This window comes from Papaver somniferum, chromosome 11 (assembly GCF_003573695.1).
Source record: "Papaver somniferum cultivar HN1 chromosome 11, ASM357369v1, whole genome shotgun sequence".
Classification (NCBI taxonomy): Eukaryota; Viridiplantae; Streptophyta; class Magnoliopsida; order Ranunculales; family Papaveraceae; genus Papaver; species Papaver somniferum.
In genome coordinates, this window is record NC_039368.1 from 127,694,852 (window position 1) to 127,722,671 (window position 27,820).

General features: G+C 35.9%; 1 protein-coding gene and 3 long non-coding RNA genes across 4 annotated transcripts; 2 read left to right on the forward strand and 2 right to left on the reverse strand.

The window, feature by feature from the left end:
* Nucleotides 1–2,280: 2,280 nt before the first annotated feature.
* On the reverse strand, nt 2,281–3,649 carry LOC113325105. The gene is made up of 3 exons (XM_026573334.1): nt 2,683–3,649; nt 2,498–2,592; nt 2,281–2,373 (listed from the first exon to the last, which is right to left on the reverse strand). Exons 1-3 carry the CDS (start codon nt 3,647–3,649, stop codon nt 2,281–2,283), a joined length of 1,155 nt encoding a protein of 384 aa, XP_026429119.1.
* Nucleotides 3,650–11,819: 8,170 nt separating this feature from the next.
* LOC113320966 lies at nt 11,820–14,779 on the reverse strand. The gene is made up of 4 exons (XR_003346375.1): nt 14,414–14,779; nt 12,500–12,586; nt 12,280–12,409; nt 11,820–12,184 (listed from the first exon to the last, which is right to left on the reverse strand). It is a non-coding gene; the product is annotated as an uncharacterized LOC113320966 (long non-coding RNA).
* Nucleotides 14,780–17,796: 3,017 nt separating this feature from the next.
* On the forward strand, nt 17,797–19,638 carry LOC113320929. The gene is made up of 2 exons (XR_003346361.1): nt 17,797–17,926; nt 18,431–19,638. It is a non-coding gene; the product is annotated as an uncharacterized LOC113320929 (long non-coding RNA).
* Nucleotides 19,639–23,005: 3,367 nt separating this feature from the next.
* On the forward strand, nt 23,006–23,490 carry LOC113322694. The gene is made up of 3 exons (XR_003347257.1): nt 23,006–23,044; nt 23,327–23,379; nt 23,459–23,490. It is a non-coding gene; the product is annotated as an uncharacterized LOC113322694 (long non-coding RNA).
* The last annotated feature ends 4,330 nt before the right edge of the window (nt 23,491–27,820 follow it).

Here is a 27,820-nt window from a genome sequence, read left to right on the forward strand (position 1 = left end):
AGTTAACATGCTAGGTAAAAGACAACATAATCCTCGTCTGAGTTCCTAACCAAACAGGGATCGAGTCAACTCGGTGACTCGTTGCACGTGAAGAAAATGTGCTTTCTCTGTAACGGTCGTATTGTAACGCTCGGCTTCAGCTTCCTTCATATAAATTAGGCCTTATTCAGAGAAAAACCCCAGTGTTTCTCCAACTGAACAGATCAAAAACAAACAAAAAAATTAAGACATGAGCCAAAGTGAAGTAAACTCTCCAGGGAGCAGTAGCAACAGCATCAATAACAAGGTTAGATTAAAAAAAAAAACTGATTTCATGTTCTATCTGTGAACAGGGAAGTCATGATCCAAAGGTATGTCCTTGGATTTATTTCTGGTGCAAACATATACCATGTAATGGTATAAGGCAACTATTGTGTTCAAAAACAAAAGAAACAAATGGAAAAATGTTTTTGAAGTGTTCAATTCCAACCTGTCAGTACTGTGAATGGTTTGACGATGCCATGTATCCTGTCAAATGAAAGATGATGAAATTACCGGTAGATAATGGTTGTTACGCTTATGGAGAATCTGGTCACTGCTTCAAAAACTGCCCACTGCAAAATCAAACACGCAACAAAGATCACTGCAAATCAAAGATGGAGATGAAATTTTGCAAGAATGAACACAACAAGAACATAGCATACCTCACTTGTACAGATTGTGATAGCTTTAAGTGGGTCTCAGATGAAGTCTTCATTGCTGCAAAAAACAGAATTATGCATTCAAGTTTACAACTTAATGCCATACGTAAGGAACTCAACAATCTGAAAATGTAACCTGCAAATGTACTAATAAAAAACCTGCCACTTTTCATTCATCATTAATTCAAGTCTACAAAAGAAAGAAATATTATCTTCTTAGCCCTTTCTTAAACACAAAAAACAAAAAACCAAAAAAAAAAAAAACAGATCTTAAATCATTTCTTCTTAGCCTTTCCATTTCCCCTTCCCTTTCCTTGTTTTATATTCTGAGATACAGATCCAATGCCAAAGAAGTTCTGAGAAAGGTTATTTCTTGTAGAGGGTGGAGTAGAAGATGGTGTTATAGATGGCAGACTCATAGGTGTTGTAGAAGCTGGAGTAGAAGATGGTGTTGCCAAAGGCTGACTGCCAGGCCATGTAGAACATTCACCAACAAATGATGTTGTTCCCTTCTTCTTGTTTGACTTAGCTGCACCCCTACCTCTGGTGGTTTGACTTGTCTCTATGTTGGTGAAGGTGAAGGTTTCTGCATCACATTCAGTCCTTTGCCTCTTTGCAGTTGGATTAGATCCCACTGCACCACCAGCACATGTTCTTTTGTTGTGATTAGTAACCTCTCCACATTTCCCACACCTCCTTTTTCTCTTCTCAACACGAGGTTCGTCATAACTTCTTACCCTCTTGCTCTTGGGTCTTCTTGGTTTCCTACTGTGAGGGGGGTTCAAGATCGTCTTGTTCATTTTTGGCTGAAAGAAGAAAGAGGGGTGAGATAAGATAAGATATGGCAGATATATAAATGTAGTTACGAAACCCTAAATATATAGAAGGGAATCTACAGAAGCAAAAGTGAATGCACTTATATCAATATAGTTGAGAATATAAATATGGCATATAGTTACAAATTTAAGAAGAAAAAGTACCTGGACCCATTCACTTTTATCATCTAGTGGTTCAAAAGTTGGTGCATATGTAGGCTTATAGTTCTCCACTTAATAATAATCACTGCAGTACCTGCTCAAGCAGAGTATTTAAAGGTTAGTGCTAGATACATTTAACTAGAAGTGCAATTAACAACAAACTAGAAATTGCATAAAGAAGTTCTAAGACAAGGTAGATATTTAAAAAAGAGAAATCTTACTTTCTCCATTGTGGCCTTATGGTATGCAATGCACTCACTGCATGCATACAGGGGAACCCCCTCAACTGCCACTGCAAACAAGAGCAAGTCTTGGTAATGATGTTCACTGTTAACACAGAATTCTTTGGACTAGTCACTATACATAATTCTCCAGCCACAAAAGGGTCAACACCATAGTCAGACACAAAATCCAACATTTTCTTAATCAATTTAACAGCAGTAGGAACCAAGTTTCTATCTACCCATGATGCAGATTCAGTCCTCTTATTGTACCATGTACCCATCACTAAGTTAGCATATATTATTCCTATCATTATAATTGATTTATTTCTCATCTTGTTGATCATATTGTTAAAAGACTCTGAAATTTTTTTTTTCATATGTTCACAACAGTGAATAGGGTTAAAAAAAAGCCCTGGACCATGTAGCAGGATCTTCTTTCCTCAGATAAACACCAGCTGCAGCACTCTCTTTCACAATATTGTCAAAATATTCCTGCACAGCCAATATATTGATTAAAACTTAATCAAACAGTGCATAACCAATCAAAAACTAGCTTAACTTTACTTCCAAACAGTGCATAAAACAAATAACAAAGAACTGTTGTGAACTGTCAAACCTGAAAATGCTTTTTTTTGTATGCTTTTTCCGCATTCCACAAAGAACTGTATAATTCAAGACCCTTGTTATACTTCTTGAAATTTTTGTATGTGTCTGCATTTTAACACACTGCAATTAAAACAAGACCTTAAACTGATCTGACAAACAAAGAAAACAAAGTTACAAAATAAAGTTACCTCCAACAGTATCTGTGGTGATGGCCAGGGAAGACTATAACAACAGCTTCCAATAAACCTTTTTGCCTATCTGAAATGAAAGCCACTTTCACTGGATGTGCTAATATTGCGGCCTTCAAATGCTTCAAAAAAGTGATCCAATTTTCCTTTGTTTCAGCTCTGCATACCATAATTCCTAACATTACTAACCCATTATGTCCATCAAGTGCAGTTGCAGCCATCAATACTCCCCCATATTCTCCTGTTAGATGGCAGGCATCAAGCCCTATAATTCCCCTGCATGCTTTGCGCCAACCCCTCATTGCAGGTTCAAATGAGAGTGTCATGCTTTTAAATGTGTTATTCACTGTATTGAAAGTGAACTTAGCAATAGACCCATCATTACATTTAGTAAACATCTTACAAAATGTCGGTACTTCAACGTAACTATCTTTATAGTTCCCATATAATGACTCTAAAACTAGATTCCTAGCCTTCCATGCACACTGATATGGTATATTTACTTTCTTTTCAGCTAAGAAGTCCTCCTTGATTATATAAGGGTCTGGAACAACTTTTTTAGGCTTATTCTTCATCCGATCAAGAACAAAATCCTTTACAAAATGAGGATCAGCAGATCTATTCCTACTTTTGTGATCCCCTTCACACTTATGTTCCAAATTCATTTTCTTAATAACAAAAGTCTTCTCACTCTCTTTCTTGCTAGCATACACAAACCAAGGACAATCATGTTCTATTTTAAACCTATACTCAGCCTTAATTCTAGAGGGAGCACTTCTATCCAACTTAAATTGACACTTATTAAGAACACAAAAACCTCTAAGATGTTTCTTAAATTCTTGCTTACTTGCAAATCTAGTTTTTAACTCCATTTTGCTAGGATCTACTGGAGTAAAAACTTTTTCTCCAGGGAATAGATCTACATCATGCTCACCCTTCATGTACTCACCAAAATCATCTTCAAAGTCATCCATGTAAGCAGGTCTTTCATCCACATCCTTACATGCACATTCAAGATAACATCAGTACCATATAATAAGTTACAAATTATAATAAATGAAATATACCTTTTTATTTACCTTTTTCTTTGCCTTCTTCTTCTTCTTCTTCATTGTCTTCTTAATTGTCTTCTTGTTCTTCTCTCTTTTCATCTGACCCATACTCCACATCTTCATCACTGTCATATACTGGAGGAGCTTCTGGATCCTCAATTGGATGACATTCATCTATTTTGATGTTTTCCAGCTGAATATTGTATACATCCTCAACAAACTTACCTTTCTTTGTAGCTTTGACCCAATGTCCAACATCAAATACATCATCATCAAGGTCAATGGCTTTGGGAATTGGTACATCTTCAGCTTGTTGTAGCAAATCTGTGAAACTAAGATTTCTTGATACATCTTCTGCTGACTCTGTAATATTATCCACTTTATTTAGCCTTGGAGATCTTCTAGGTGTACTGTTCTTACTAATTGTCTTCTTTGGTGTAGTCTTTGGAGTCCCAAACTCTGTACCCTTTATCCCCATCCACAATCATATACACCCATCATCATTCACATAAGAATCCTCCCAAAAGTCATCAAAATCATCATTAGTTAGCAATGGTTGTGCCATACATGCATCCTTAAACCAATATAAACAATACTTCTCCTTAGACAAATCCAAAGACAATCTAGAATACACCTACTCAACCTTCCTCAAATTTGTTTCATCTATATGACACTCAGGAAGTACCAAAGTCTCATTCCTTGACTCCACATACACGCTAATATTCCTCAATTTGAATAGACTGCAACACAAATAAAAAAAGGGCAAAAATCAGATAATTAGAACTAATTAGAACACATACACACCTAAACATCTTTAGAAATTCAATTAGCCCAAATAAACCCCCGACTGAATCTAAACAACTCAAATAAACTCTAATTAAGCAATAATTCATACAAACAAACACTAAATCACGAAATTTATAGCCTAATTAACCAATAAAGGAACTCATGCATTTCGAATAAACCCTAATTACAAAAGGGGAAAAACAGAAACCCTAGAAATAGAAATCAATCAATCAATCATTGATTTTCATCATATATTAAGTCACGGGTTACGTTAATCTCACCTTGATTCATATTTTTGAATCCCAATTTGTACCTCATCTCCACTCTATGAAAATCGTCTCTGGAACCCTATATATCCAGAAACCCTAGTCTTCCCAATACGATCTGGTTCTTCACTAACATCTACGTCTTCAACTGCTACTGCTTCTTCTCTAATAATAATCCCTAACCCTAGTTTAATAGAAGGAGAACGTAGAGAACGATGGAGAGAAGAAGAGAATAAAGAGAATGAGAAAAAGAAAATGAAAATTATGTGCAGTTCACGCGTCTTTGAACTGGATAAGGGGCATGAAGGTAATTCTGCACACCGAGTTAGACTTATTCAACGCCGACGACCGATCTGGTGGGTCCATACGTGATATCTAACGGAATGGCCAGTTTATAGAAGAAATTAGAATTTTGGCCGGTTTATTAATTATATGGTTTGAAGCTGGTTAGTTTGTTAAATTGCCCATATCCCAAACCCAAACTCGTAACTATGGCATTCAACTCGAAACTCCATTTATTACTTTTATGAGGGAATGACCTACGTTTAACTAGGTTACTCACGAAGATCACCTATATCGATTTTGGGATGGATTTCAACATTATTGTTTTGTAACATTCATCTTAGGTAGGATAAAGGTAGTACGGAAAATCAAGATTGATAGAGAAAAAATATTTAAATCCACCCCAGAGCCAGCTTTCCCTCTAGTAAAAGTGGCTTTCCCCCTAACAATTATCTTTATTATGATACTAATATTTTTAATTCAATAATAGTGTGGCTAAGTGGCAAAATGCCCCAAAATCGACCCCAAGGTTGTGAAAATGCCCCGGACGTTAGGAAAAAGATTAAAATGGCCCAAAATCTTATCAAAATGCCACAACCGTTACTTTTGCCGTTAGAGATGGTTAAATGGTCGAATTAGCACGCATGTGGTCCCGCACGTGTGAAAAGGTGACATTTATACCCTTATGACAAATAAGCTGACATAAGAGGGACTGTTATGGACGGTAACCACTACCTAACGAACAACCACCATCCACCACCGCTGCCACCACCACCGCCGCCACCACCACTACCACCACCACCACCACCCCCACCACCGCTTGCCACTTAACCATAGTGGGGCGCTGACGTTGAAAAATGGGTTTCGTTTCGGGATTGAGTGGATTATAATGCGTGGGAAAACGCATCGGGACCAAGTGGTTATAGACGACACATCAGTAAAGTGGTTTGAAAACTAAGTTATCAAATTTAGCTAAACTATACAAAGTTCAGACCCCTCACCAAATCTTCATATCTCGACCAAAACACGAGTTATCATTAACAATGGGAATTATGTCGTCTAAATGTAAACGAGGTATAACATAAGAAAAGGTAAACAAATACTTAGGACCAGTGTCCAATAGTTTGGCGTCCCATCTGGGCGCTTAACCGTTGGTCACTCCTGTGTGGTTCAAAATAACATCCAAGCAAATACTCGAACCCTATGTTGAATCAAAAAATAGACCACGCTTTTGTAACGATTTTTAGGCTGAATGTTAATCTTGCACCATAGCACGCAGCCTAACAGAAAGAAGATAATAAAACACAAAATTGGTTAAAAAGACCAAAACCAACAATTCCTGGGTGAAACAGACTACTAGGTTTTGATACTTTTTATATGGAAATTAATCAGAAATATATTGTTCAATTGTCCATTGTGGATATTTCACCCAGAAAAATGTAAATAAGTTATATATTTTAGCCTAAAATGCCCTTAAAAATTACTACTCATCTACTAATACAACCATACTGATACATTTCTCCTCGTTGTCTCTCTAATTAATCAAATCTCTTCATGTAAAATTCTAGCTCCTACGTATTACCAAATAATCAAAAAATAATTAACAAACATAAATTAAATATTAGTTTATTTTTTATTGCAAACAATAATTAATATTCAGTACTGGAATCAGAAAACATAATGGAAAATATGGTATTGTTTTCTTATCAATCTAGTAGTATACCTCTCCCTGTAAAGGTTACATCCTGTTGATATGAATTTGTACATCCGCAAAGCTTCCAGTTACTGGACTGTCTGAATGGACATTTGAATGTGAAACTACGAGTTTTTCGCAGTTCCTTTGTCTTCATTTAAAACCACCACCACCAGCAGATCGGTATAACGGTCATATCATGTGGTGGCTGTCTCCCATCCTGAGGTGGATATTTAAAAAAGAGAAATCTTACTTTCTCCATTGTGGCCTTATGGTATGCAATGCACTCACTGCATGCATACAGGGGAACCCCCTCAACTGCCACTGCAAACAAGAGCAAGTCTTGGAAATGATGTTCACTGTTAACACAGAATTCTTTGGACTAGTCACTATACATAATTCTCCAGCCACAAAAGGGTCAACACCATAGTCAGACACAAAATCCAACATTTTCTTAATCAATTTAACAGCAGTAGGAACCAAGTTTCTATCTACCCATGATGCAGATTCAGTCCTCTTATTGTACCATGTACCCATCACTAAGTTAGCATATATTATTCCTATCATTATAATTGATTTATTTCTCATCTTGTTGATCATATTGTTAAAAGACTCTGAAATTTTTTTTTTCATATGTTCACAACAGTGAATAGGGTTAAAAAAAAGCCCTGGACCATGTAGCAGGATCTTCTTTCCTCAGATAAACACCAGCTGCAGCACTCTCTTTCACAATATTGTCAAAATATTCCTGCACAGCCAATATATTGATTAAAAATTAATCAAACAGTGCATAACCAATCAAAAACTAGCTTAACTTTACTTCCAAACAGTGCATAAAACAAATAACAAAGAACTGTTGTGAACTGTCAAACCTGAAAATGCTTTTTTTTGTATGCTTTTTCCGCATTCCACAAAGAACTGTATAATTCAAGACCCTTGTTATACTTCTTGAAATTTTTGTATGTGTCTGCATTTTAACACACTGCAATTAAAACAAGACCTTAAACTGATCAGACAAACAAAAAAAACAAAGTTACAAAATAAAGTTACCTCCAACAGTATCTGTGGTGATGGCCAGGGAAGACTATAACAACAGCTTCCAATAAACCTTTTTGCCTATCTGAAATGAAAGCCACTTTCAATGGATGTGCTAATATTGCGGCCTTCAAATGCTTCAAAAAAGTGATCCAATTTTCCTTTGTTTCAGCTCTGCATACCATAATTCCTAACATTACTAACCCATTATGTCCATCAAGTGCAGTTGCAGCCATCAATACTCCCCCATATTCTCCTGTTAGATGGCAGGCATCAAGCCCTATAATTCCCCTGCATGCTTTGCGCCAACCCCTCATTGCAGGTTCAAATGAGAGTGTCATGCTTTTAAATGTGTTATTCACTGTATTGAAAGTGAACTTAGCAATAGACCCATCATTACATTTAGTAAACATCTTACAAAATGTCGGTACTTCAACGTAACTATCTTTATAGTTCCCATATAATGACTCTAAAACTAGATTCCTAGCCTTCCATGCACACTGATATGGTATATTTACTTTCTTTTCAGCTAAGAAGTCCTCCTTGATTATATAAGGGTCTGGAACAACTTTTTTAGGCTTATTCTTCATCCGATCAAGAACAAAATCCTTTACAAAATGAGGATCAGCAGATCTATTCCTACTTTTGTGATCCCCTTCACACTTATGTTCCAAATTCATTTTCTTAATAACAAAAGTCTTCTCACTCTCTTTCTTGCTAGCATACACAAACCAAGGACAATCATGTTCTATTTTAAACCTATACTCAGCCTTAATTCTAGAGGGAGCACTTCTATCCAACTTAAATTGACACTTATTAAGAACACAAAAACCTCTAAGATGTTTCTTAAATTCTTGCTTACTTGCAAATCTAGTTTTTAACTCCATTTTGCTAGGATCTACTGGAGTAAAAACTTTTTCTCCAGGGAATAGATCTACATCATGCTCACCCTTCATGTACTCACCAAAATCATCTTCAAAGTCATCCATGTAAGCAGGTCTTTCATCCACATCCTTACATGCACATTCAAGATTAACATCAGTACCATATAATAAGTTACAAATTATAATAAATGAAATATACCTTTTTATTTACCTTTTTCTTTGCATTCTTCTTCTTCTTCTTCATTGTCTTCTTAATTGTCTTCTTGTTCTTCTTGCTCTTCTTCATCTGACCCATACTCCACATCTTCATCACTGTCATATACTGGAGGAGCTTCTGGATCCTCAATTGGATGACATTCATCTATTTTGATGTTTTCCAGCTGAATATTGTATACATCCTCAACAAACTTACCTTTCTTTGTAGCTTTGACCCAATGTCCAACATCAAATACATCATCATCAAGGTCAATGGCTTTGGGAATTGGTACATCTTCAGCTTGTTGTAGCAAATCTGTGAAACTAAGATTTCTTGATACATCTTCTGCTGACTCTGTAATATTATCCACTTTATTTAGCCTTGGAGATCTTCTAGGTGTACTGTTCTTACTAATTGTCTTCTTTGGTGTAGTCTTTGGAGTCCCAAACTCTGTACCCTTTATCCCCATCCACAATCATATACACCCATCATCATTCACATAAGAATCCTCCCAAAAGTCATCAAAATCATCATTAGTTAGCAATGGTTGTGCCATACATGCATCCTTAAACCAATATAAACAATACTTCTCCTTAGACAAATCCAAAGACAATCTAGAATACACTACATACTCAACCTTCCTCAAATTTGTTTCATCTATATGACACTCAGGAAGTACCAAAGTCTCATTCCTTGACTCCACATACACGCTAATATTCCTCAATTTGAATAGACTGCAACACAAATAAAAAAAGGGCAAAAATCAGATAATTAGAACTAATTAGAACACATACACACCTAAACATCTTTAGAAATTCAATTAGCCCAAATAAACCCCCGACTGAATCTAAACAACTCAAATAAACTCTAATTAAGCAATAATTCATACAAACAAACACTAAATCACGAAATTTATAGCCTAATTAACCAATAAAGGAACTCATGCATTTCGAATAAACCCTAATTACAAAAGGGGAAAAACAGAAACCCTAGAAATAGAAATCAATCAATCAATCATTGATTTTCATCATATATTAAGTCACGGGTTACGTTAATCTCACCTTGATTCATATTTTTTGAATCCCAATTTGTACCTCATCTCCACTCTATGAAAATCGTCTCTGGAACCCTATATATCCAGAAACCCTAGTCTTCCCAATACGATCTGGTTCTTCACTAACATCTACGTCTTCAACTGCTACTGCTTCTTCTCTAATAATAATCCCTAACCCTAGTTTTAATAGAAGGAGAACGTAGAGAACGATGGAGAGAAGAAGAGAATAAAGAGAATGAGAAAAAGAAAATGAAAATTATGTGCAGTTCACGCGTCTTTGAACTGGATAAGGGGCATGAAGGTAATTCTGCACACCGAGTTAGACTTATTCAACGCCGACGACCGATCTGGTGGGTCCATACGTGATATCTAACGGAATGGCCAGTTTATAGAAGAAATTAGAATTTTGGCCGGTTTATTAATTATATGGTTTGAAGCTGGTTAGTTTGTTAAATTGCCCATATCCCAAACCCAAACTCGTAACTATGGCATTCAACTCGAAACTCCATTTATTACTTTTATGAGGGAATGACCTACGTTTAACTAGGTTACTCACGAAGATCACCTATATCGATTTTGGGATGGATTTCAACATTATTGTTTTGTAACATTCATCTTAGGTAGGATAAAGGTAGTACGGAAAATCAAGATTGATAGAGAAAAAATATTTAAATCCACCCCAGAGCCAGCTTTCCCTCTAGTAAAAGTGGCTTTCCCCCTAACAATTATCTTTATTATGATACTAATATTTTTAATTCAATAATAGTGTGGCTAAGTGGCAAAATGCCCCAAAATCGACCCCAAGGTTGTGAAAATGCCCCGGACGTTAGGAAAAAGATTAAAATGGCCCAAAATCTTATCAAAATGCCACAACCGTTACTTTTGCCGTTAGAGATGGTTAAATGGTCGAATTAGCACGCATGTGGTCCCGCACGTGTGAAAAGGTGACATTTATACCCTTATGACAAATAAGCTGACATAAGAGGGACTGTTATGGACGGTAACCACTACCTAACGAACAACCACCATCCACCACCGCTGCCACCACCACCGCCGCCACCACCACTACCACCACCACCCCCACCACCGCTTGCCACTTAACCATAGTGGGGCGCTGACGTTGAAAAATGGGTTTCGTTTCGGGATTGAGTGGATTATAATGCGTGGGAAAACGCATCGGGACCAAGTGGTTATAGACGACACATCAGTAAAGTGGTTTGAAAACTAAGTTATCAAATTTAGCTAAACTATACAAAGTTCAGACCCCTCACCAAATCTTCATATCTCGACCAAAACACGAGTTATCATTAACAATGGGAATTATGTCGTCTAAATGTAAACGAGGTATAACATAAGAAAAGGTAAACAAATACTTAGGACCAGTGTCCAATAGTTTGGCGTCCCATCTGGGCGCTTAACCGTTGGTCACTCCTGTGTGGTTCAAAATAACATCCAAGCAAATACTCGAACCCTATGTTGAATCAAAAAATAGACCACGCTTTTGTAACGATTTTTAGGCTGAATGTTAATCTTGCACCATAGCACGCAGCCTAACAGAAAGAAGATAATAAAACACAAAATTGGTTAAAAAGACCAAAACCAACAATTCCTGGGTGAAACAGACTACTAGGTTTTGATACTTTTTATATGGACATTAATCAGAAATATATTGTTCAATTGTCCATTGTGGATATTTCACCCAGAAAAATGTAAATAAGCTATATATTTTAGCCTAAAATGCCCTTAAAAATTACTACTCATCTACTAATACAACCATACTGATACATTTCTCCTCGTTGTCTCTCTAATTAATCAAATCTCTTCATGTAAAATTCTAGCTCCTACGTATTACCAAATAATCAAAAAATAATTAACAAACATAAATTAAATATTAGTTTATTTTTTTATTGCAAACAATAATTAATATTCAGTACTGGAATCAGAAAACATAATGGAAAATATGGTATTGTTTTCTTATCAATCTAGTAGTATACCTCTCCCTGTAAAGGTTACATCCTGTTGATATGAATTTGTACATCCGCAAAGCTTCCAGTTACTGGACTGTCTGAATGGACATTTGAATGTGAAACTACGAGTTTTTCGCAGTTCCTTTGTCTTCATTTAAAACCACCACCACCAGCAGATCGGTATAACGGTCATATCATGTGGTGGCTGTCTCCCATCCTGAGGTGGAATGAACATGACTGCTACCTCATTAGGGGGGAGGAGCTCCTGAAATGTCTCTGCAGAGGTTCCACACCCTGCACACAATCATAGGTGGAAAACATATTGTCAATAGAAGAGGTGAACACTTGTTATGAGCTTCCAAACTCATAAAATGATGAAATCAGGTTACCTGAAATGGTGCATATATTACTCGGCATAGGCTTCGACCAGAAAAATATTGTTGCTTAAAATGGTGTTCCCTGTGGAATCTCCATGAAGCTTGTGGGGATATAAAGTTGATGCATACACTTCCAAAGTCGCTGCAGTTTTTAAATTTTATTTTCATCCAAAGCAGGAGCAACAACTTGAAGTAGAAAATATCAAAAGCATAGAAAAAATAGAACTCTTACCCTGAGGCTAAAGTGAGATTGAAAAAGTCATAGGCTGAGTTCTAACTTTTACAATGCATATCGAGCAAGTGGAGTAGTCAGGTTGGACTAAAACAAAAAGAAACGTATTAGAAACAAAACCAGAAACATACTTCATGATTAAAATAATAACGATGAGGTAACCGTCTTTTACAGCCTTAGTAATGTCTTCTCCTCTTCTAGCTACTCTTATCTATACCATTTGTTGTAAATCTTACTTTTTTCACACCTTTATGCCCATTAAAACACAAAAGAAAGGCTGCAATTGACGGTGGTATTGGACTGATTGTGTTTTTAATGTCGGTGTAAGTGGTGGACTTAGGGTAAGATTTTTGCGCATACTTTAATCTGACAATCACCAATCCAACACCCCCACTGCAACCAACCCCGACAAATCACCATTCCAACATCCTCATCACCACCACTGCGTTTCTATACTTCCTCTAGATGTGTCACAGTATCAACATTCAAACCAAGAATTTTTTTTATCTTTTGGTTATTTAATGGGCATAAGTATTTAAAAGCCAACCACCAAGAGTTGAAAATGGTTTATCTAGCAACCGTCTTTGGAACCTCCAGGCACTGTGTTGTATCATTCCAAGCTGTTGGAGTGATAGGTTTAGCTGCTACAGAAATTAACAACCATTTTTTATTTCTTAAATTTTTGTTTATGTAGGCCTATTAGTGCAACATTTTGACATATTTAGTGTGCATTACATACCGACAAATAATTATTAACCAAGCATTGGTCAAAATGAATGTACAACTTTGATAGATGACAATGTTAATGTGCAGCTGGAATGGAAGAACCAACCTGGTGAAATTGGATTGTGTTGCTTCCAACGTCCATGACATTAAAAAAAATCTAAAGAGTACCAACAATTAATCCTATGAACATAATGAACCAAACAACTTATAGGTTATAGTCAGTAATTTTGGGGAATAAGAAGCACTTTATGGGATTAAAAAAGTCATGAATATGAAAGATAAATCAGTTTAAGTGGGATTAAATTAGTTTCAACCCATTCTAAGTGGGATTAAATTAAAATAGGTAAAACCAAATTCTACCAAACTAAAACACAATGAAACCAGTTTCATCCTTGTTAAAAATGTGTGAGACAAATTCAACCCATTCTAAAACACGATGAAACCAGTTTCATCCGAGTTTAAAATGGATGAAATCAAATTAAAACCAATTCCAAACACGATGAAATTAGTTTCATCTCAGTCTCAAATAGGTGAAATCAAATTCAACCTAACCTAAGACACGATGCAACCAGTTCCATCTTTGTTAAAAATGTGCAAGACAAATTCAACTCATTCTAAAACACGATGAAACTAGTTTCATACGAGTTTAAAATGAATGAAACCAAATTAAACCCAATTCCAAACACGATGAAATTAGTTTCATCTCAGTCTCAAATAGGTGAAACCAAATTCAACCTAACCTAAGGCACGATGCAACCAGTTTCATCCTAGTTTAAAATGTGTGAAACAAACTCAATCGAGTCTAAAACACGATGAAACCAATTTCTTCCTAGTATAAAATGGGTGAAACAAAATTAGACCCAATTCAAACACGACAAAATCAGTTTCATCCTGTCTATATTGAACAATTTCTTTTATACGAGAATCCATATTACCAAAATAAAAATAAATCCATATGAAAATTTAAAACAAGATGAAAACTCATATTATTCCAATAAAAATAAACATGCAAACATTTTTAGTAAAACATTTTTAGTAAAAACAAGTGCAATTCTTCAATCATAAAATTTAAATTTCATACTTATAAACAAATCTACATATGTGTACGGGTGCACCAAATTTTTAACAAAGATAAACCAATTTGAGTTTGAATATAATCTAAAAGACAATTAAGGTTATGAAACTTACGAATTGAGAATATTCTTCGTCACTTATCTTCTGAAATTGATTTAAAGAAAATCCCGAAAAAAATTAATTTGAAAAATTTAGGGCATCTGAAAATACCAATCTTGATGGTGGTGTTATCAGTGTCTACGATGGTGTTGTTGGAGAAACATGATGAATTCGATGTTGGTGATGGTTGAAAAGATTAAGATGACGGAGGAAGATGATGTTATCAATAATTGAGTTTATGTAAACGGTGGTGGGGAAGAGATCGCAGAGGAAGATGATAACGATGGTGGAGTTGGAGTTCTATGGTCGTGGAGACGATGAAGGAAGAACCAGTAGCAGTAATGGTAGTTGAAGAAAGATGATAAAATAGATCTACTTTCAATATTCTCTATACAGTTTCCTAACAAGAAGATATTTTGTAAGGGCATTTATGTCTGATTCAAATAAAAAAGAGTACTGTTCATTTGACCTATGGAAAAAATTTACTCGTCCATCTGAACCGGGAACAGTATCTTTTTGGCCAAATCCCCCATTTTCTGAAAATAAAAGGTCAAGATATTACAACAAATGTAGGGCTGCACAAAACCGACTCAACCCACCAACCCAACCCACACCCGCCTGAAATTATCCGCACCCGACCCAACCCACTTAGGAGCGGGTCGACTATGGGTCACGACATCAAAACCCATCGTATGGTGGGTCGACTGTGGGTGACAACTTCCCTCACCCGACCCAACCCACCCACCCACCTAAATATTTCTAAATTGATGCTAACCCTTAGATTACCTATCCTAGATGAACCACATCCATTGAAGTGATAATACATAATGCCTAAACCTAATCATCGGTAGCTTCTCTTCACTGAAGAGTCTTCAATCAGTTCCCTTCAACGGCAATCTCAGAGGCTCAGTTTATTTTTTCATTTTCTCTTCGCTTTGTAAATCAAATCACAGCATCACCAGCAACAATCAATCAACATCATCACCACTAAACCAACAACCAAAGGTGAGACTAGGAATCATTGTAATTTATAAATACTAATTAGGGTTTTGTTTCCTAAGATTGATTTTGGGTTGGCTTATTTCAATTGGGTTCTTAATGTAATGTTCATTGTATTTTATGGTGGGTAACCCACCATCCACCCGACCCAACCCACCGTAATGTGGGTCGGGTGAAAATCGACCCATTGTAATGTTGGGTTAGTTGCGGATGATAACTTCTGTTACCCACCATCAGTGGGTTGGGTGACGGGTGAGGCCAAACCCGACCCAACCCGACCCATAACCCGACCCATGTGCAGCCCTAAACAAATGCACAAGCGATAGTAAAACGAGAAAAAAAGATTGACTATGCCAAATTAAGTCGTATCCGACCCAATAATTGATTTCGGCACAAGATATATGTATGCACGTAGAAAGGCACAAGCTGGGCTAAGATATAAATGCTCGATTTCTTATTACACCAATCAGGTGCCTTCTATGATCAGCATTTGACCAGTAGATGGAATATGTGAAATAGGTATAAATCAAAGATATGAAAAATTAAGACCGAAAGGTGAGACGAGTTGGTGGGCTAATAAAGAAAAAACAAAGAAACAAGAATTGAGATTACCCGAGAGAATGCTATTTATGTTCCTGCGAGATCCCCGGTATTCAGAGTACCTTTTGTTGTTTCCAATAAAAGATCTATATTATTGGTGGTGGTGTTATAAGAGGTAGCTGAGACACATAGGGCCGGCTTTGAGGCAAGGCTACCAAAGCCTTTCTTCGGGGCAGCAACCTATAAGGGGCAGCAAAAATGGATATTTCACTAGAGGTTCTAGTTATAAAAGCAAAAAGAATTGGTCTAAATCGTGATTATATGTAAATGTAGGACTTTCCTTTAGAATATGGAAGGGACAAATCATAAGTAAGGAGTTATTTTAGTGATCAAATGGTAAATATATAATAACTCACGGTGAGAAAGAAAATAGAATAAGTTATATAGGTACTAGCAAGACATACGTGCGATGCGAGTGCTGTTCCTAAAACATTTTTACCCTCCATTACTACAAAAATCAACCTTTTTCTGCATCAATATATTTACTCTTCTTCAAACTACTTTAACCTAAAAATAACACGTGCTTCCAATGGTGGACGCGAGCTGGATACAAGGTTGGACACTGTTTTCATGTTTTGGACGCAGATTTTATTCACACAAAAATAAGCGCCTGGTAGAGAGTTTCGAACCGATAACCATCACGCCAGTGCTGGTTTTTTGATTTTAAGTGCACATATTTTATAGTTATTCTGTCTTTACATTATTGCATTCACTAATTATCAAATTTCATTAAATCCTAATTTAGATTTGCATAAAATTTACATGTTATTTATTTTTTGTACATGAAATTTATACTCATATACATATATAATATTTTATATTTATATTTATATATACATGTCCGCGTCCTAATATTTTCAATATTTGGTCGTGTCAGTGTCGTGTCGTGTCCGCGTCGCCGCGTCCGAATCCGTGCAACTCAGAGCACATGTTATGGCTACTAGCCAGGGACAGACGCAATCCCATGTCATGGATCATCCAAAGAACGCCACCTTAGAATCATGTAGTAAAATCCCATGAGCGATGCGCGCCTATCACTTGAGCGCATCCGAAACTGATGCACTCCTATTATGGAAGTTCTTTTCGACGTGGAACCATTTGACATCAGCACCCTTGCAATTTCTTCATGGCCCATTATACAATTTATACCTATATCCACGGAAGCAAAGACGTAATGGGTCCATTCCATTTTTTTTTCTTCTGAAGCATGAGAAAAACAGCAAAAAGCGCAAAAATGCTGGATACACTACGGTTAAGCACCCAGAAATGCACCGGATAGAGACAAAGAGAAATGGACCCACATCCACTACTCTAATCCCAATGTTAAAAAGTTGCTGGAGACCGTTGGATTCCCTCGAAGTGTAATTCACGGTACTGTCTTCGGTGTGTGTAGACGGTCTGAAAAAAGCGGACTAAAGAATTTGAGGCTGGGTCCGTTCCATTGGTTCAATTCCGTTAAAGAAAAGTGTCCCTTTGCTAATATGTTAATTATAAAGATGCCATTCTTTGTAACAGAATTAGAGAAATGTCAAAACTCATTTTGGTCCCACCAAAAAGCATTAAATAACTCAGGTCAATTACCAATTTATCCCTACTAAAATTAATCTGAAATTTAAACTCTAGTTAATCTGAAATCTAACACCGATTGGATCTCGAGGATGATCGTACGTCAATAAGAGGGACACGTGTAATAAACCTCGAGAATGATCTAACGGCTAATAGATGAGACACATGCGATCTTGCGGCAGAGGCTCTTGAGATATATAGTATGTGAAGAAACCCTAAAATCATAACCTACCCACTTTCCCTCACTTCCGCCTCTCTCTTCTTCCCTTTCTTCTTCTTTTCAAGGTCTCTGTTGATGACGGATCATGTGTAATCGACGTTAGTGAAGATGGGTATTGATGAAAGTGATTCGAGCAATGGGAGGTAAGAAGCTGTTCTTGTTGTTTTGATTCTCGAAAGGATGCTGTAATTTTAGGGTTTATGTTTATCTTGAGAACTGTTCTGTAGTTTTAGGGTGTATGTTTATCTCTCGATCTGCTTCTGTAGTTTTAGGGTTTATTTTTTGCTTGAATCACTGATACAAGTTTAGTTTTAGGGTTCTTTTGATTCTCGAACTGATTCTGTAGTTTTAGGGTTTATGATTTTTTCGATTTGATCGATGGAATGAATATGATGAAATCCATTTAACCTTCTTTGATTTTTGATTCTCATTTTCGAAACCCTAATTTATAAATTTGGGGATTTTTCCGAAACCTTAATTTTGAAATTTGAGGATTTTTTAATTTCTCGATTCATGGATTTTATTGACTGGTAAAAATGCTCTTTATGTATGTTAGATTAGTAATTGTTTGTATGATTTGTATTTCTGTATATATGTTAGTATAGTTTTGAATTGTTTGTATGGTTGTGTGCTTGTTGTATGTGCAGAAGATTTGATGTTGGAGGACAGATAGATGGGTGATCTAGAGTCTGAGAAGTAAGAGAAGAAAGGAACTGTGGAGGTATTGAATTTGAAGCCGAGAAAATGGAGGAAGTAGTCTGATGTTGTTGATTTGTTGGTTCATGGTGGTTAGATTTTGGAAAGAGGTTAGGAGTTGGTGGTGCTGAGATACGAAGATGGAGATGCAATAGTTGTTATTGGTGGTATTGAGAAGTCAGGGATGGAGGTGATGTTACAGAGAAGTTGGAGTCTGCAGCCATGGTTTGTCTCTGAATCAGTGAGGAGATTAAAGGGATTTTGAGAAGTTGAGATGGAATCAGTGGTGCTGAGGTTCATGGGTTTGGATTTGGTGATGTTTTGAAATTACGATTTGAGTTAGTTGCAGATCAAGAACTCAATGAAAGAGTTGTTGTTGATGTTGAGCAATTGAGATGTTGATCCGTGAGTTGGTAGTGGGTATTAATTGGTGATGGTCGATGATGTTTACATTGGAAGAGAAAGAGCTGCTACTGGTGATTACTCGTGTACATGTGCAATATGGAGAAATATTTGATGTTATTACTTACAGTGGCGAGTTGATGGAGTTTGAGATGGTGCTGCTGCTGATGGGAATGTGTTTCGTCATTTGAGAATTGGTAGTGATGCAAATGAAGCAAATGGAAAGGAAATTATGGAGCTGATATTGTTAGTGATAAATGGAGAAATTGATATGGAATGTATGTTGATGTTGATCTCAAGATGAGCCGGTGGTTGAACTAGTCAAATGGGAGCTGCAGGATTGAGAAGTTGATGATGTTGGTTAAGTTGCTGATGTGTTGTACAGCGGTGCAGGTGGTGTTAGATCTAGTGCATAGACTGATATTGCAGGTGAACATGAAATGTTGCGGGTTTGGTGTCTGAGAGCTGAAGAAATGGTGTTCTTGCACTTGCAAGAAAGGGTACAATGCAGAGATGACGTGTACATGTCGCCACATGTAAATGATTCCACGTCAGCTTGTACAGTTAACTACCTAGAGTTAAATGTTAAGGGCAGGTTTGTCCAATATAGGGTGTAAATATGTCTGACGTGGCACCGTTTTTTTCTTTTGTAAGTTTCGGATGGAAAAACTTAACGAAGGGATAATTTTCTAAGTTTGTTTGAAAGAGTGACATATTAGTAATTACAATTATAAAGAGAGACATATTGTTAAAAAACCCTTATTTTTTGTCTAAATCCAAAAATTTGAGACTTTACCGTGTTATACTGACACCACTATTACAAGTGCTACACCAATCCATAGACGATGCTTGTCCGGTGACACTTTGTACGCGCAAGCTCCAGCTACAACAAAAACATAAACATAATTAACCACGGCCATAAATATCAAAACGTACACATAAACAACTATTTTAACACGAAAAAAATAAGGTAAACTAACCCTCAGTCGACCACCCTCAAATTTATGCCCAAAATCCTTCCAATCATGGTTAAGTTACTACTGCGAATGAAACATAAAGTCATGGTCAAATTACTATTGTGAGTTAAAAAAAACACAAAAAAAGGTAAGCAAAATAAAAGTTATCATCATCTTTGGGTGCTGTTGTTATCACTTCCAACTTCACATAGCCTTAAAAGGGGAATAATGGCTAAAGATGCAAAAGAACAAAAATAACATACAATGAAGGAGGAGACAAATAAATATGTAATATTTAAAAGTTATATACGATAGAGTCCATTGGATCCACATGCGTTCTTGATTTCTTTTGTAACGGTTTTTAGGTTGAATCTTGAATGACCATAGCACTCAGCCTAACAGAAAGAAGATAATAAAAGGTCAAGCTTTTACAACAAATGGAGAAGCCATAGTAAACCGAGAAAAACAGATCGACTATGCCAAATTAAGTCATTTCCTACCCAATAGTTGATTTCGGCACAAGGTATATTTATGCACGGAGAAAAGCACAAGTTGGGCTAAGATATAATGCTCGACTGGTTAATACACCAATCAGGTGCCTTCTGTGATCAACATTTGACAAGTTGATGGAATATGTGAAATAGGTATAGGTATAGCAATGAAAGCTATGAAAAATTAAGACTGAAAGGTGAGACGAGCTGTTGCACCAAAAAAAAAACAACAGGAATTGAGATTACCCGATAGAATGCTATTTGTCTTGCTGTGAGATCCCCGATATTTAGAGTACCTTCTGTTGTTTACAATAAAATATCTATATTATTGGTGGTGGAGGTGGTGTTATAAGAGGTAGCTGAGATACATTCTCTTAAAGTGATTGACGGTTGGGTAGCCCAACTGCAGCCGGCTGTTGCAAGTGGCTACACAATGTGAATGCTCATGCGGAACTTGCTTCCTGAAAATATCAGTAATAGAACTGTTCAACAGATAGAAGATTCGATAACCCAGGACATCCCGCTAAGTATAAAGAATATCACTTTCAACAACAAATAAGAAAAATATACATGCAAAACATATAAACTACCAAATGTACTGTGTCCAGCAACGAATAAAACACCCCCTTCCTATATAGTACATGCGAGAGGTAGGAGGAGGAAGGTTAGATCCAGGGGTGTAAATTTTGCCCGGTAGTCCAAGGCCTTGTACCGTCCGTCATGTCCCATGGCATCCCATGGGTGCTCGCAGCCCTCTGCGGGCTTGCCGATCTAGCCCATTTAAATATGAGAGCGGGCGCAGGCCACAAGTAAAATTTCCTTGCCCGGCCCAATACCCGCCCTATTAGCTCGTCATCATTGTCCATCCCGTTAGCCCGTCAATATTACCCATTTACCTAGCCTAATGGATGTTTTTATTTTCTCATCCAAGAATATACTCAGTATAAACACTTGATACTGTCAATCCCCATTGTTCTAATCTGCATAATTCAACTTTTATTTCATAAGATTTAGATATGCTAACCATATAGAGAAAATTTTAGACAAAATATAAGGCATTTTCCTATCTACTAAGTGTCTCTTTGTGTTTGTTAATTTTTTTGAATCACTAAAGGAGTTATTTTTCCTTAAAAGAAATAGGTATTTGAATGAACTAATTTGATTAATTGAAACGTCTTGATCATGACTAAACCTCGTTGAATTGCTCATGAATTGTGTATTATTGTTTTCTTTCTCTTTTTAAAATATATGTATTTGTAATATTCAAGGCCCGCTTAATCCTACACGTCCGAGCCCAAATAACATACCTGTCTTGGGCAGGCTACCACTAATGGAAAATGAGTTTATAACCACTTCCTGGGCTTCACAAATATTACTGTTGCTGGGCTGACGTAACTGCAGGTGCTGTGAGCCACAGTTGTTTTTTCGGGAAAAAAATAAAAAATAATAAAACTTGTCTTTAACACAGTCATTTTTTAGAGGGTATTTGTGTAAAAAAGTAAAATTTTAAAAATTATTGTGAGAGCAAATTGTTTCCTTTATACCTAGAATTATCCTCGATTATATCTCCTGAAACTTTATCTCTTTCTCTGACTTTTAAATCTAACCCAGATGCAGTCTGTCTTCCATCTTCTTCATCTTTTCCACCAAACTGAAAAAACCAAACCTTAACCCTGAAACTTCATTCAAACAAAACTATAGTCGTTCCCACGATTCGTTTCTCCCTGAACTCATGATTCGATCTCTAGCTTTGCATTAATTTCTTCGATCTATAATGTTTTCTTCTTATTTAAACTTCTTTGATCTGTAATATTTTGTTCTTTTTTCAATTTCTTCGATCTGTTATATTTTCTTCTCTTATTAATTTCTTTGATCTGTAACATCATCTTCTTTTATCATTAGTAATGTATCGAAGAAGAGAACAACAGATTTAGTGATGAATAGGTTTTGGTTTGAAGCAATTCTTCTCTATTAGGAATTATCAATGGATTTCTTTATGTTATGGGTAATTATAGGTATTACATCTACAAATGGCAGGGTAAGAAACACAAAATAAAAACCCTAATTTTCTTCTTATGACTTCTTATGCTTCATTGATTATGTTAATTTTATAGCAGATGTGTATCGGTAATCATATGTGGGATGTGTCTACGGAGAGAAGGGACAAGAAGCTGGTCGAGCAATTGTATGATGAGCAGAACTAGTTCAGGTTTGGTTTTGCTTAATACATGATTCATTAACAGTGTTTGCAGAAATTGTATGTAGGTTGCTTTGGCCATGGTATTGTGATTCCAAGCAAGGTAATTGATTATAATTTCTGTTATATATATCATTGATGTAATTTGAAATTTGTTTCCTGTGCAAGGGTGTTGGTATTATGTGGATCATATAAGCATCAAGGTGTTTGATTTTTATTGTGTTATCTGATGTAAAATCTAAATCCAGAGGAAAGGAATTTCACAGCCCTATCAACTATAGCTGAATTAGATACGGAATTGTTGGTACCAATAAAAAACTAAAGGTGTATTTAACAAAGTTTTACAATCTGAGCAGGTAAATATTTGATGAATTATAATAAGAGCAAATTTTTACAAAACTTGGTTATAAGCTTTTGATTGTGATTCTATTTGTGGTCGTGTTTAATTTGTAGAAAGCGAAGTTTTACAATTTGAGCAGGTGAGGATTTGAATGATGGATTGAACAAATTTACATCCAGGTGAGGATTTGTTACCATGTTTAATTTATAGGAGGTGATTTATTTACTTCTATAGGTTGCACTTGTTGTTTTTCCTACACATTTATGTTCATGAATAGTATTAATTTGGCTGGAGCTACATGTTAAGTTAATCCGTGTATGTATGTTGTGATGACCTATATGGTACTACGAGTACATGGTAGTAGTTTTTTTTAATTTGTACTCTACCGCGTGTTTAGACATGTATAAAATAAGTGTTGAACCTTGTTGTTGTTTGTTAACAATAATCTATGTTGGTCGCAGAATTCATCTAAATTTCAATTCAAATGCATGTGAATGAATTCCCTTTTTAAATGGTAATGATATATTGCAATATCTGTTACTCAATTTTGTTAAAGAACATCATGTTCTTACCTAATAATTTTACATTTCTAGGGTCCCAAAGAAGAATGGTATGTTGGGGGAGCATTTGCGATTGAAGTTATGCTAGTTATAGTTCTGACAGGTACAGAGATTTATTTTCTCCAACCGATGAATTGACGCTATACTTTTCCTTGAGTGTTGAGTTTATTTGCGCTTTGTGAATTGCTAGAGCCTCAAGGTTTTGTTATGTTCTCAATAATTTTTTTTGTAATTATGCTATTATTATCTTCCTGCCATTCTAGACCTTGTATATAGCAATACCATGAGTGCTGAAATTAGTTATGTCGGTGAATTAACATGTTTTAAACATTTGCTGGTTATCTGTATGCTTAAGATTAGTTGAGTACTTGTGTACTCATATTTTGGTATACTTAATACATGAATAGCTTTCTGAGTCTGTGTTTCGCGTGATTCTTTTCAGTAGAGTCGCTTGGTAATTAGTTTTTTTTTTCTTTTGTAGATTCTTTTCATTGTTCCTAAGTATAATATAGAACACATTCTTATGAACAAGATTTCAGTCCCTAACCTGATTGAATGAAACTTGTAACCTTGCAGTTTGTCATCTTAACTGGATCAAGAGTTATAACTCTGTTTTACTTCTTGTCTGTATTTTTTTTTAGTGCTTTAGATCCAAACTAACTATCATCTTTTGTTTGCAGGAAGTTACGATGAAAGATAAAGTTGCTGGTGGTGGTGATTGTCCAATGCTATATATCAAATTGGTTGCTCTTCATATCGGCTTGAGCATGTTTAACTTCAAAGTCTTAATGCTAAATGGAGATTGTTGGAGGATTCTTAAAAGGTGTCATCTGTAGACAATATTTTTATTTTTTTGTGTGTGTGTTAGAAAACCAGGTTGCATTTCATTAATTTGTAATGTATATTGTAACCAAATATTATCAATATTCAGATTGGATAACTGACAGTAGATTGTTGAAGTTGTAAAATGGATTTAGTAGTTCGTATAATTTTCATTAAATATAAGTTTAGGTTTTTAGCTTGTTTTAATCATATTTTATTTCAACTTAAGGTTCAGGTGAATCAACTTGATTCAGCTGAATCAAATCCTTTTTTTTTATATGATAATCGTAATAAACTACTGTATCAATCAATGTTATTGATAAAACTGTTGAAAGAAGTAGTTTTCTCAAAGAATTGAACGTTTGTGAGACACATTCGTTTTGGAAAAAACCACTAATAAGTTAGAGTTGATGAACACAGTCGTATTTAGCGATATTACTTCTTGTCCTGGCAGTGGTTAAACTTCTATTTTCCACTAGTGTACGGGTAATTTATGTAGATAAATAGCCCTATTCGCCCGACCCTTTTAGTTTGTTGGGTAAGAAATGCACTTGCCCGTCATATCCCGTCCCATTTAGTAATTAGGTCAGGCTACCCGACACGGCCCAATTTACACCCCTAGTTAGATCTCCTATTTTGTGAGAATTTTTTTTTTGATGGGGGCATTTATCGAAGTGGGGGACCAGTAAGGAATTGCCATGTGTCTTTGTTTTTTTTATGGTCAGATTTTTAGGGGAAGGGTATTTCGGAAAATATAAACTTACTTACCCGGAAAGCATCAATCGATGGCAGATGCCTAATCACTTATTAAGACGCAGTCGTGATGAATCATCACTGATGATGCTAGACGTGTTAAATCAATAGGGGATATTCTTCTATTTCTTTCTGAATTACTTTGCTTGTATCATCGATCTTAGTTTTTACATAGTTTTTACCCTGACTATACTAATGCATAAACAGTTGGGAATGATCTGGGATTGAATATTAGAGTGTTTGGCAGAGGCGGTAACAAGGGAGAATAAAGGAGACGAACAACGAGAGGAAAAGAAAGAAAGCAACAGTGACGGTTTCCCGGTAAACAAGAATGTTATTGCTACCATTAATCATGCAACTCCAAAAATGCCCTTCCGCTAAAAATCATACAATAAATTCTTTCTAAAAACAACGATACATTTACTTATTGGTCCCCATGCCGTCTTCCAAAAATTCTCCCATCAAAAATTTTCTCCTATTTTCTATGTTATCTTAGCGAGATAAAAGTCCTGTTGGTAGGATGACAGTTAGATTGACACCGGAGCTGGTAGCTGGATGGAAAGCAAATCACTCAAGACCACGTATATTTAGCTAACGGTCTGCATTTGGAAAGCAAGAAAAGATACTTGGTTATCGATCTGCACTTGAAAGAAAAGAACAATGTAGGAAAATAGAACAGTCAAAAGAAAAATCTTAATCAACTCAACGGTCTACACTTGAACAGCAAAAAAAAAAAGCACACTTCCAAAAATAAAAACCCAAAATGAGAATTACTCTTCCCTTTTATACCCGTACCCAGAATATAATTTACTCTCTCATTATACTTTACTTAGGACCACAATTGTATATAGTTCCCTTTTAGGCCGGTTCTTTTTGTTTAGTGTTTTCCTACACCAGTTTTTCTATGACATTTTTATTTGTTTTCTTAAATAAAAACCCAATGGAAGTTAGCCAATTTGGAGAATTAGTTCTAATCACTGTAATTAGTTAGGTTAGTTAGTTATAATTATAAGTCATAGTTAGTGTGTTAGAGAACAAAAAGAAGTAGTGGGGGAAAGCAGGAAGCTAGCCAATGATGAACCATGATCCGGAAACATGATGGGGTTAATCAAGAGGGTTTTTGTGATACGATTTTATCGGGGTCCATTATTGATCGATAAATTCAGCTTGTGAAGATGTTGGAGGAAAAGGGGGTGGCATGCTTTGACACTAAGATTCTCAAGACTTTGTTGAGAAAACTAAAATTTTAATTTGATTTGTCATTATTATTTGGAAGCTTCTGAAAACTCGTATTAAACATTGTATATTAGCTTATCGATATAACTTTTTGTTTTACTGATGTCGTTTATTTTTTATTTTATTTTTTTGATGTTCTTTCTAGGAGGGTCCGCTTTTAAACCATCTCCAATAAGGGCACGGCCGTCTCTGATATTTAAATGACCTTGTGCAAAAAAAAAAAATCGGACAGCTCTTGATGAAAAAAGTAAAGATAAAATCATGCATATAAATTATATGTTTTCTTCACTGCAATGAAGTTACTATCCGCAACTTTATAACATAGTCAAATTGCAGCATAAAACATCCGAAATGAAATTGGAAAATCTAAGGACTAAGTAAACCAAGACTATACAACTAGGGAATCAAAAGGCAGGGTACCTTCATCAAGTTGTAGATCCTTAGAGAAATCAAAGTGCACCCAGGTCACCTGCAATAAGAAGATGTCATAATCACTTGTAATCAGTTCACAATTCACAAGGATTTATTCAATAAATTCAATTGGAATATTTTGACAGGAAATGGTCCGTATGGTATTATCAAATTTGAAACAAAATCACTAGATACAAATAAAAATTTACCATTCCAATGTCTCTGCATGTATTAACTTAAACTTGGAAAACCATGAAAAAGAAAGACCAAATCAGTTGGATACTTCGATCAACAGCGAAATCAATTGATCCAACAAAGTGGGAAATTAACATAAGTACTGAATGAAAACCCAAACATAAACTCTAGTTTGCTGGAGTTACACAACTTATGAATAATGAATTTAAACTGTTGATTTTCTCGTACCACTCGCCTGTTTCGATTGGAGTTTAGGGTCTGGTCTAGCCACTAGGGTTCTTGAGTTCTGTTTTCGTTTAGGACTTTGCAGTTTCCATACACATTTCCTTAAATTCGGAACGACCAAAAAAATATGGGGCCCTCAAAATATAAGCCTTCAGTAACTTCAAAAAATTTCCGCCTTGTGTTGTTGCACAAGTTGACGGACTTCAAAGCCGGCCCTGAATGAGGGAGGGGGAATTCTCCTAAAATCCAAGGTGGCAACGAAGAAAATCAACGTGTAAAGCAATAAGGGATTACCATGTCTTACGGTGATACAATTAAAGAGTTCACCTAGAGCTTAAAATGTGTCGGCCCGGCATGCAAAATCGCATGCTTACGTGCCATGTGTCGTGCTGTGCTGTGTCAATGATTTATATGTGTTGTGCTTTACTAGTTAAAAGCTAGGCACATCACAGCCCACAGGCACAACACACGAATAAATGTGTTGTGCCGTGCTGGCACACGTGTTATTTACAATTTGAAATCACTTAATGTATATATTAAGTCGGACATTATCACAAGAATTTAAATAGACAACATACCATTTGAAATTGTTTCAAACAAATTAACAAGTTTATTCAGTAAAAAGAAATAACTCATCAAATATATAAAATTGGATCATTGCCATGTAAATTAATGTTCTAGTCAAATATAGGTAAGGACATTATAACAACGATATTGAAATATATTTTTCCAAATATTTAGGTATTATATGTG